General features: G+C 40.1%; 1 protein-coding gene across 1 annotated transcript in view; it reads left to right on the top strand.

Moving 5' to 3' along the window:
- Positions 1 to 11,865, top strand: part of SPTLC1 (serine palmitoyltransferase long chain base subunit 1) — a 56,150-nt gene that overhangs the window by 19,902 nt on the left and 24,383 nt on the right. The window contains exons 6-7 of the mRNA XM_003483378.4: positions 4,373 to 4,505; positions 9,342 to 9,471. Of these exons, the coding sequence (XP_003483426.1) occupies positions 4,373 to 4,505; positions 9,342 to 9,471 (263 nt within the window). The remainder of the gene's footprint in view (positions 1 to 4,372; positions 4,506 to 9,341; positions 9,472 to 11,865) is intronic.

The following is an 11,865-nucleotide window of genomic DNA, read 5'->3' as shown; positions in this document are numbered from 1 at the left end:
ATGGAAGTTCCCGGACCAGGGATCAAACCCACACCGTAGCAGCAACCTGAGCTGGTGCAGTGACAATGCTGGATCCTTAACCCACTACACCACGAGGGAACTCCTCATCTTATTGTTTTAATGTGTATTTTAGAATCTGTCAAGGGGTTTTATCAGGTTGTGGAGCCTTTTCTCTAAGGCTGACGGGATCCCGGTGCACTTGGATGATTTCTCTTTGTTGATCTGATTTGTTTGTAATGCATTCATATCTCATTTACCTGTGATTTATTCCTCCTTTGCATGTCTAATGTGTACTTGGCTCTTTGGTCTTAAACTAAATCAAAAGACAATTAGTAGCAGGCTTTCATAGTGAGAGATAATGGCATTTAATTGTGTTCTAAAGCTATTGGTAAACAATCGTTCGTTTATATTTTTTTTTAATATTTTCTTTCATTGTTTTAGGACAGTCACCTCAACTGTGACTGCATGTTTTAATAGGAAGGGGATTTCCTAAAATTCCTAGATCTGCCACTTCTTCCTACCAGTCATGGGGTTGTAGTTTTCCCTGTATAGGCAAGGAATGATCTTTGCACAATGTAGAACATTTTGGTAAGAATCATATAAGATACTCTGTGTGGAAACATTCTGGAAAACATTCAGCACTATTTTTATGTTCTAACATGTGCATAAGTGATATTTATCCTCTTAAGAAAAATTGTGGAATCTCAAGGGATTTTTAAAGTATGTAACACAAAAATATGAAGATGTTAAAGAAAAATATGGTTTGTTTTTAAACTGTCCTAAAATTGACAGTTTTGTGGTCTTCCTCTGAAAAACAGCCAAGAAGACCATAATACCTCCTTTTATGCTGATAAATAGGAAATTGAACAAGTGACTTTAAGATAGTTCTTAAATATCCAGAATTTGGATAATTTAACTAGAAGATAGTATAACTTTTTTCCTCCTAAAAAATACCTTTTCTGATAAGAAGGGAGAGGCAGCAGAGTGGTAGGGACCATTAAGAGAGAGGGCACTCAGCACTAACAGGAGGAAAAGGAAGACGAGATACGCCCGTGCTCAGCTGCATGGGAGGTGGCCGTTCTCTAGTGCTTTGCTGCTTTCCTTGTTTCCTTGCCAGATTCTGCCTGAAGCCTTTTCCTGGCAGCACCTCTCAAGGAAGGGCAGGCAGGCAGGAGCAGGAGCAAGTCCCAGACTTGGAGGTGTCAGTGTTACAGATTTAATGCTTGAAGAGCTAAGTGCCATTTTGGTACCATTTTGATTGATTGGGAAGTGTATTCTTCTGAACGTTGTTTTTATAAAATCCCATGCTTTTAACGTTGATCTAATGAAAGTGTTATTATATAAAAATGACTATCGGATAATGGAATTCAAATGATTATTTCATGTGGTTTTATGTAATAGACTATGTTGATACACATTTTAACTTATAAATGGGAAGAAATATGCCTAATTTTTTATCATTACTTGATTGGAATGAGATAAATAGTTCATTTTCACAATTCTGTATCATCCTTTAAGAAGTCTACAAATGAAGTGGGCTTCAATTTATTTTATTTTTTTAATTGCTGCTAAATTTTCTAATTCCTCACTGTACATCTCTTGCCATCAAATTGGGGTTTAGTTTGGACCAGTTGTGTCTTATCTCTCACTCAGTAGCCTGCTCCCACCCCAGCCTAATTCACAGTCAAGGGTCTTCTGTCTTTAGTCTGAAGTCACTGTGGATGTGTTGTAGTTCTGAGTGCAAAGGGGCCCAGGGGCTTTAGACCCAGACCGCACAGCTCAGCCTTATAGCTGCCCTCTGGGCTCAGAGTTCTCCAGTGTCAGCTGCCAGACATCTGTCCTAGCTGTCTCGCATTGTCCAGTGGTAGAAACCCCATGTTTCTCCCTGATCCAGTGCTTATCTTCATGTGGTACTTACTAAATGTTTGATTAATAAATGAATTAACGAGATTATTGTACAGCCATCATCTAAGTACTTCTTAAAGTAGTCTATTGTGAAGTTGCACCTTTTATAATTCCTTTTTTTTTTTTTTGTCTTTTTAGAGCTACACCCTTGGCATATGGAGGTTCCCAGGCTAGGGGTCCAATCGGAGCTGTAGCTGCCGGCCTACACCACAGCCACAGCAACACCAGATCCAAGCTGCGCCTGCAACCTACACCACAGCTCATGGCAACGCTGAATCCTTAACCTACTGAGCAAGGCCAGGGATCTAACCCGCAATCCCATGGTTCCTAGTTGTATTCGTTTCCGCTGTGCCACAATGGGAACCCTGAAGTTGCACCTTTTATAATTCTGAATTTTGTCTTTTACTAGTTAAAAAGCATCACAGTAAGTCTAGCTTGCCTCTGAAAAATCAGTGAGTGGGTTTACAGATTTGAGACACTTTATTCAAATGTTCTAAAAAGTCATTTATTCCTCTTGCTGAACTGACTTACTCATTTGCCTCTCCCTAGAAGGTGGTGGAAATCTTACCCATGACAAGTTACTATGTCGTGGTTACAAGTATCTACAGGACATCTATAAAGTCTGGACCCAACAGGCATTCTTTTGTTCCTTCACAGATTAGAGCCGTTTTTGATGGCCTTGTATCTGCCTGCCTGTTTCCAGAGCTTACCGGGACAGGAGTGACTCTTGAGGGGCACACAGCAGCACACTAGCAGGAGTTACACGCTGGGCAGGGTAGTTATGGGGGATTGCCGTGGAAATACTCAGTTCACTCAGAGTCCAGCTTTGTACGCAGCTGGGTTGTTTCTTTTGTGGATCTCAGTCCTTCAGGTCTTTTCTTTCTCTCATTTCTCACCAAGAAGGCCTCTGGTGGTGAGCGGCCTACTGATGCTGAAAGCTATCCTGGAGCAGTGCTCCCCCACCACAGGGCCATCGACATCTAGGCTGGAGCCATGAGCCTGCTGTGCCATGAGCCTTCTCTGCGACCCTTCCCAAGGCAACATATGGGTCCTCTGCCACTGCCTGCACTTCTGAGTTCCCCTCAGTGGACATTCCAAGGCTCTGTCCAAAAGTCCCCTTTACTCCTCTGAGTTCCCTCCTTTCTCCCACAAAGTTCCAAGGCCACACGCTTTCTGCATCAGCTTCTGCCCTGGGTTCTTCTTGCACAGGGCATGTGGTAAATCTCTGATCTAGTTGTCCAGGCTTGGGTCCTGCTGTAGTTAAAAGAGCTAAAGGAGGTTTAAATTTTTTTTCTCTCTGTGTAATACCTCATTTTAAGATGCTGAAGTTTTCTGGTTCACAGTCAGTCAGTGCACTGTTTATTCTAGACATCACTGGTCCTCCATCCCAGGGCGTGAATCCTCATGGCTTAGCCTGGGAAGGTGAAAGGCTGTAAGGAACCGTCATGTAAGAGGGGAAAAAAATTCCAGTTTAATAATTACAATTTATCTTCATAATTACAGCAGCATTCTTCTTAAGATGTCTTTAAGGTGTGCATTAAAGAACCATATTTCTCTTTGTATTGTACATTTGAATTTGCCTGTACATTTAAAAAGAAATTCAGATAGAAACCCAGTCCTCTAGAGTGATGGCAGGTGCCACAACCAGCTACTGACACAAACTGTCAAAGAAGTGACCGGCAGCAGTTGAAAAAGTCTCTCTTGCTTGATGTGGGGTTTTTTGTTTGTTTGTTTGTTTTTATTAACTACTCTTCTTTCTTTTTTCTTTTCCTCATAAAAGCTGTCCCAGTGCAGAAGTTTGGTCACTGCTGCTAAAATGCAAATAGGCATTAATAAATTAATGTTGTGCATTGGTAAAGCCTCAGCATTGTTGGTTGAGGGATGTCAAAGCAGGTGAAGTCACTGGACCTTGTATTCTCAGGCCAAAGTGATGCAAAGCAAAACCGAGTCAGCATACTCCCAGGCCCACGTGTACAGACACATGAGGGGTTGATTCAGTTTACAGAGTATAGAAGTGGTTTGGGTCTAGAATTATCTTTTTTTTTTTTTTTTTCTTTTGTCTTTTTAGGGCTGCACTAGCAGCATATGGAGGTTCCTGGGCTAGGGGTTGAATCAGAGCTGTAGCTGCCAGCCTACACCACAGCCATAGCAATGCCAGATCCCAGACTTGTCTGCAACCTACACCACAGCTCACGGCAACGCCAGATCCTTAACCCACTGAGCAAGGCCAGGGATCAAACCTGCATCCTCATGGATCCTAGTTGGGTTCGTTAACTACTGAGCCACAATGGGAATCCTAGAATTACCTTAACAGATAACTTACAACTCAAAAGACAATTACATTTGACCATAAGGTAACAGTGCTAATAACTAAACTGCTTATATGATTTTTTTATTCTTTAGTTAAAAAAAAAAAAAAAAGAATTATAGAGCAGTTTAACCATTTAACTTTGTACTCTTGAAATAGATGTGCATTTGGATTTGGAAGACCGCCTGGCAAAGTTCATGAAGACAGAAGAAGCCATTATATACTCATATGGATTTGCCACCATCGCGAGTGCTATTCCCGCTTACTCTAAGAGAGGGGACATTGTGTTTGTGTGAGTAATCTTTACCTACATTTCTTGTCAAAATTCCTTTGGAAGTAATATTGGTCCTCCTAGAGAATTCCTTTGTTAGAATGTCATCTGCCTATAATAATACTGATCTTTTTTTTCAGTTTTAAAGAAATATGTAGTCACTCAGCCAAGCATTTCTACAGTTAGTGAGACCTCCACTGGACGGATCCTTAAAGGTGTCAGTACTTGGTTATCTGCCATTATAATTTTATTTATTGATTATTGAGAAGGCCAGACTTATGCAGGAAGTCTGTCTTCCCCATGCAGTTTTATGACATTGTGGTGTCCTTGTGAATCCATGGTCATAAACCTCTTGACCCATATCACACTACCTGATAAAGTCACTTCACTTCTCCATACCCTTGCCACAACTCCTAGGTCCCTGCCGATCTTGCTTTACGGCTTGTTAAGAACATAGAACCCATGATTTGGGGACTTGCTCAACTTCCCATGAACAAATCTGCACACTTGGGTACATGTGCACTGGGCGTGTGATGTAGCTCTTTACTGTGGAGGAAAGAGCAGGAGTAGAGTGAGGGCTGGCCTAGCCCAGGCATCTGGTTGCACCCATCAGAAGCACCTACCGCTAGCTCAAGCCCCTGCCATCTTCTGGTATTAAATGACTCTTAATTTTAGTTCTCAGATTGACTTTTGTTTCCTCTTTTCCTTTTAAACACTATAGCCAGAATTTTGTTTTTTCATTTTTTAAATTTTTATTGAAGTATAGTTCAATGTTGTGACAATTTCTGTTGTACAACAAAGTGATTCAGTTGCACATGTCACATCCATTCCCTTTCAGATTCTTTTCCCACATATATAATATTGGGTAGAGTTCCCTGTGCTATATATATATAGCAGGTTCCCTTTGGCCAATCATTCCATATACTACAGAGTGCAAGCGCCAATCCCAGACCCCCAGTGCATCCCTCCTGCCCCACTTCCTGTCCTCTTTGGTAACCATAAGTTTGTTTTCAAAGTCTGTGAGTCTGATTCTATTCTGTAAATAAGTTCATTTGTATCCTTTTTTTTAGATTCCACATATAAATGATATCATACAATGTTTGTCTTTCACTCTCTTACTTCACTTAGTATGATAATCTCTAGGTCCATCCATGTTGCTATAATTGGCATTATTTCGTTCTTTTTTATGGCTGAGTAATATTCCATTGTATATATGTACCACATCTTCATTATCCATTCTTCTGTCAGTGGACGTTTAAGTTACTTCCATGTCTTGGCTATTGTAAATAGTGCTGCAGTGAACATTGGGGCGCCTGTATCTTTTTGAATTAACATCTTCTTGGGATAGATGCCCAGTAGGATTGCTGGGTCTATGATGGTTCTATTTTTAGTTTTTTGAGGAACCTCCATACTGTTTTCCATAATAGTTGTACCAATTTACATTCCCACCAACAGTGTTAAGAGTGTTCTCTTTTCTCCACACCCTCTTCAGCATTTATTGTTTGTAGACGTTTTAATGATGACCATTCTGTATAGCCAGAATTTTAAAAATGGGACTCAGATTTTGTCACACTCCATTTAAGAGCTTCTGTAGTTCCTAAAATAAAGATCCAAGACTTTATTAGGATTTTGTGCCTTTTAGACTACCTTTTCAGGCTCATTTTCCACCATTTTCCCTTAGGTGGTCATTCTGTGTAGCCTTACCAGCCTTAACTGCTAGTTTCCTCTCACTTCAGGGCTTTTGCTCTTGCTAATCGTCTGTTGTTCCTCCTCTCATCTCCTACTTAATTCCTGCTCATCCTGCACATAGGCCACCTCTTCAGGAAAGCCTTCCCTAGCTTCTCAGACCAGGTCAAGACCCTTGCTGCAGGTGGAGAAAATTTTAAAGCCAGAGGAGTTTGGTATCCTTGTGAATCCATGACCACACAGGCACTCACATGCCTGTCAAAAATCATGCTGCTTCTCAGGCCTCCCTTATTTACATGCGCGCCCGTACACCCGCACACCCTCTGCTCTTTGTTCATCTTGCTTCAGACTCATTGTAATCTTCTTTTATAGCACTTTCAACAGTTTATACCAGCCCATTGCCTAGGATAGCATGTGCCACTTAATAGCACTCACTAAATAACCAGTTCCATGAGTGAATGAATGGAAGCCAGAGCCCACACAAGGAGTCCAGGTGACTGGCCTTCAGAGCTCGGCTGACCTCAGACCCTGTACTGTGCCACTGCCTCTCACTCAGTCGGAGCACCTCTAGTGCAGAGAGCTCAAGTACATGCTGCCCCACTGGCTCTTCCTGGGGGTTTTCAAGGTGCCCGTAGCCCATTCTTCCCCACAGCCCTGCAGCAGTTACCTGGGAGCATTCCAGCACATGGCCTGGGTCTAACTGGAGTGGTTTCATTGTGCCCATGAAAACAAATGTTTTTATTAATTTTTGCACATAGTTTTAAAAAATCCAGTAGACTCATCACAAATTTGAAAGCAATGGATTTAAACAGTGGTTGTAGGTTTTTAATAAAGCATAGTTACAGACAGCTACAGTGTCATCCAGTATCACTTTATACGAGCAGCCCACCATAAATTCCTTTTTGAGTTTCAAGTCCAGAAAAAGTTTATAGTCACAGTTGAACTTGTATGCTTCTTTTGTCAGATAATAAATACTGTATTGTCCTTTTGGTTTTAATTGCTAGGAAACCAAGTCTAAATTCACTTTCAAATTTTATGCCCAGTGTCTTAGAACTTCAGTTTCTAGTGACTCAGTGGACAGCTAATTAACCCCTTATCAACCATTTTAAGTATGCTGCCTGAAGTTTATTTGAAAGTGGGAACACTAGAGGTAAAAATATTATTTAGTAAATTGTTTGATAAATTGATTTTGATAAATTCATTAGGCATAGAGAATGTGTCCAGTGTTTCCTTCCTTTTTTCAGTAAGCAGTGAAAATGCTTTGCCTTAAGTCTCAGAACAATGCTTATTTATATACTTAAGTCTTTCCCAGTCACTCTGTCTTCCTCTTCCTTTATGTACCCTTTTTAAGTGAAGCATGTTATATTGAGATCATTATAGAATCACATATGCCTTTAGGAAAAAGATTTCCTGTGCCCTTTACCCAGTCTTTCCCAATACTCACCTCTTGCAAAACTCAAGTAATGCAACTTAAAACTGAGATATTGACCATTGGCGAAGTCAAGATAATCCCTCATGTTGCCACACCTATGTCCCTTCTACCCTGCCTACTCTTTAACTCTTGGCAGCGACAAATCTGTTCTCCATTTCTATAATTTCACCATTTCAGAATTGTTATCAAATATAATCACACAGCGGGTAGCATTTGGGGATTAGCTTTGTTCATTCAGCACTAATTCTCTGCAGATACTCTGGAATTGTCTGGATCAAGTATTCCTTTTGATTGCTACATCCTGTTCCATAGTATGGATGCACCACAGTTTGTTGAACCAGTCACCTATAAAGCACATCAGAATTATTTCTAGTTTGGGTTATTACAAATAGAGCTGCTGTAAATATTCATGTACGAGTTTTCCTGTGAACATAAGTTTTCATTTCTTTGGGATATATGCCAGGGAGTGTGGTTGCTGGTCATATGGTACTGCATATTCAGTTCGTTTTTGTTTTTTTAAGAAAATTGCCAAACTTCTCCAGAGTGGCTCTGTTATTTTATATCCCCATCAACAGTGTACAAGTGATCTAGTTTCTCCAGCATCCTCAGGAGCATTTGATGTTGTTGCTATTTTTTTTTTTTAATTTTAGCATTCTGATAGGTCTGTAGAGTTATTTCATTGTGGTGTTAATTTATATTTCCCTGATGACTAGCCATCTTTACTATTTTTAGACTTTGTGTGGTCTTGGCATCAGGGTGATACTTCATAAAGACAATCTCAAAGTGCTCCCTCCTCTTGTGATTGCTGGGCCGCCTCTCCTTTCCTGTCCCTTGGCTACAGAGAGCAGGGACAGGAGTGCAGTACTTGTTGGCATTTTCAGTTTGCCTCCTTCATCAGTTCCAAGTCAAGAAAACCCAGGAACTCATTTCATGTCATTTCTCTCATGTCAGGTCCGTCTCTTGTCTGCCTTTTGTCTTATGTTTCTTTTATATACAATGTTCAGGATTTTTTATTGTAGACAGGCAGAAAAATAGGGAAAATATGTCCACTCTGTCTTCCCAGAAGTTGAAGTCTTATATGTACTCTTTTTTGGTGTGTTGTTTGTTAGTTTGTTTTGGCCATATCCATGGCATGCAGAAGTTCTTGGCCCAGGGAGCAGACCCATGCCATAGCAGTGACAAGGCCAGATCCTTAACTGCTAGGCCACCAGGGGTCTCCTCCCATGTACTTTAAAATAATACACTTAATTTTAAAAATATATTTCCCCCCTAATTAACTCAACTTAGATCTTACTGAAGTTTAATCTGCATGACTCAGAAGTTTTCCCCTGGATTACGTAGAGTCAATGATGCAGTATTGCTTTTCATGGCAAAGTAGTGTGCCAGTCAAATGAGAGATGCCACTGATAATGAGATGCACCAATATTTCATTTATTTTTCAAAAAAAGAAAGTTACTGTGAGTAAACTGACAGGCCGTCCATAGTAAGATGCATGCTGACTGCTCAGATGTCAAAAGTCAGAGTGTGCTTCTTGGAACAGAATCTGTGTAGTAGTTATGTGAAAAGACTTGCAGAGTGAAGTGCAAACAATGATGTATTAATGTTCAAACATGTTTTATTTATTTGCCATGTTTACATTAACCAGTGGATATTGATCAACTTACAAAAGCAAGCGTTCCTTCCTGAGAATGTTGACAAGATCTTTAAACCGCAGTTTTGTCGGCCTCTTTTCCTTGCAGAGATAAAGCTGCCTGCTTTGCTATTCAGAAAGGATTACAGGCATCACGTAGTGACATTAAGCTATTTGAGCATAATGATATGGAAGACCTGGAGCGACTACTAAAAGAACAAGAGATTGAAGATCAAAAGGTATGATTCTTTTGAAGAAAATTATGCAGTTCTTTTGTACTTTCTAACCAGCTAAATTATAAATGAAATGGTAATTTGTCATGAAAACTTGCCTGTGGATCACATTTGGATATTAAATAAGGGTGTTCCTGCTTATTAAATGTACCTTAGGTTAGAGAGCCAAGTCTGATAGTAATTGCCCCATCTTTGCCATAATTATATGTCACAAATTTGGGGGGAGATAGTCCAGGCAGCTTTCTAGAAGAAAGAAAAACAGCATTTTGGGGGGTGGGGGGTGGGGGCCTATACTCAATTCTACAGAAGTAACAACAGAACTCATTAGGGTGTTTACAAGAGGTACCTAGTGTATTCAAAATAAATGTATTCATATCAGAATAAATCATGTATGGCTTAACTGGAAGGAACAGTGGCAGGAGATCTTAACTTACGAATTTATGAACAAAGTGAGACTATTGCTTCCGATCACCACCTCTTTGCCTTGCCCTAGAGGTCTGAGCAGCTGCCTCTTATGGAAAACAACTGCCCCAAGCATGGTTTCCTTCTGTTTTGCAACATGCTTACACTTCTTCCATGCACCTCCATTGCCACTTGGGGCAGGGAGGGACTAGAGGGTAGAGAGCTTACTCCTTGGTGTTCTTATTAGAGGGTGTAACAGGGGAAATGTATTCAAAGCATTACTGTTAGAATTAGCATTTATTTTCCCCTGACAGCATGGATGCAGAAGGTAGTTCTGGTCTGTGGTTCTGTAGCAGGAACCACTAGGCGTGAATTGTACTGGGAACCTGGTCACCACATACTTTGTCTCATAAACCGCTTTCAAGTGGACTTTCCCAGTGCAACTCATTCATTACTAGAATAACTGATAAAAACGCTCATTACATTGCTTAATTTTCTGTTAATTTCCATTTTTTCCAGATATTTGCATTATTCCTCATCCTTGTTTAGGTGATAGGCTAAGAGCAGCACTTCACGAATGTACACATTCTCATGATGAACATGCATAGATTCCGCTATTTTATGGTAGATGTGCTATGGGAAATGTTTCATAGTTAATACAGTTTAGAAAAATCTTGGAGGAAATTTTAAAATTGAGACTGTGTCACCAGTGAATTCTTTGTACAAGTTGTAAAAAGGTGTTCCTTATTGTGACTTAGTAATAGCATGCTGCCATGTTGAAGAACACGGCCTCGGCACAGTGGGACCAGTGGGCCTCTCTCCTCTAGGGTTATTTTGCCAGGTTAGCACTGTACAAGTTGGGAAAACATCATAGTCAAGCCTTGTGTGTCTGCGTGCGTGCGTGTGTGTGTTATAAGCTTTATAATCCATGAGGCTTTTTTCTTTATGAATAGTAAGAAATACAGTTACCTTAAATTTTATTTCCATTTTATAGTTTTTACTTTTTTACTAATTAATTTATACCATATTTTCCTGCCAAGAGTAGGCTTCCAAATTACTTTATATGTTTGTTTTTATTTTATTTTATTTGTCTTTTTAGGGCTGCACCCATGGCATATGGAGGTTCCCAGGCTAGGAGTCGAATCGGAACTGTAGCTGCCATCCTGTGCCACAGCCACAGCAATGCAGGATCTGAGCCGCATCTGCAACTACCCCACAGCTCCCGACAACACCAGATCCATAACTCACTGAGCAGGCTAGGGATCAAACCTGCATCCTCATAGGTGCTAATCAGATTCATTTCCACTGAGCCACAACAAGAACTTCTATGTTTTGGTTTTTAGAAATTATTCTTTTCAATTTCATTTTCATAGAAATAATAAATGTTAAATTTTTGAATATTTTCTATTTAGATGCTTATATTTTTTTTGAAAATGAGTTAAAATATTGCAGTTTAGTCTAGATTTGGATCATACTCTTTTTGCCAGTTTCCCAACTGTTGGGATTTATATATTTTTTCATTCCTCTTTTTACAGAGTTCTCTTTCCCATATTAATCCTCCTTTAAAAAAGGAAAAAAAGGACAGTAGATAAAAAAAGGAGTTCATAGAAGAAATAGAGATAACTGTGAGCAGATAAAAACAGTCTGACCTCACTAACAATTGCAGGAATTAGAGTAAGAGTTTTTGCCTGTCCACTAGGGAAAACTTTTTATAGTTATTATTACCATCAGTGGTACCTGATGTTTGTGATGCATCAAAAGGTCCTCCTGTAACTCTGAGAAGAGTTTCAGTTGTCACAGCCCTTTTAGAGAGTAAATGGGCAGATATAGTCCAACATTAAATATCCATACCCTCGGACCTGTGTCTGGAATGCTGTCTTTAGAAGATAATCAGAAGTGGTGTCAGGAGTTCCCGTCGTGGCGCAGTGGTGAACGAATCCGACTAGGAACCATGAGGTTGCAGGTTCAATCCCTGCCTTTGCTCAGTGGGTTAACGAT

This window comes from Sus scrofa, chromosome 14 (genome assembly GCF_000003025.6).
Source record: "Sus scrofa isolate TJ Tabasco breed Duroc chromosome 14, Sscrofa11.1, whole genome shotgun sequence".
Taxonomy (NCBI): Eukaryota; Metazoa; Chordata; class Mammalia; order Artiodactyla; family Suidae; genus Sus; species Sus scrofa.
The sequence above is the reverse complement of the archived record's forward strand: the minus strand, read 5'-3'. Positions and strand labels throughout refer to the sequence as shown.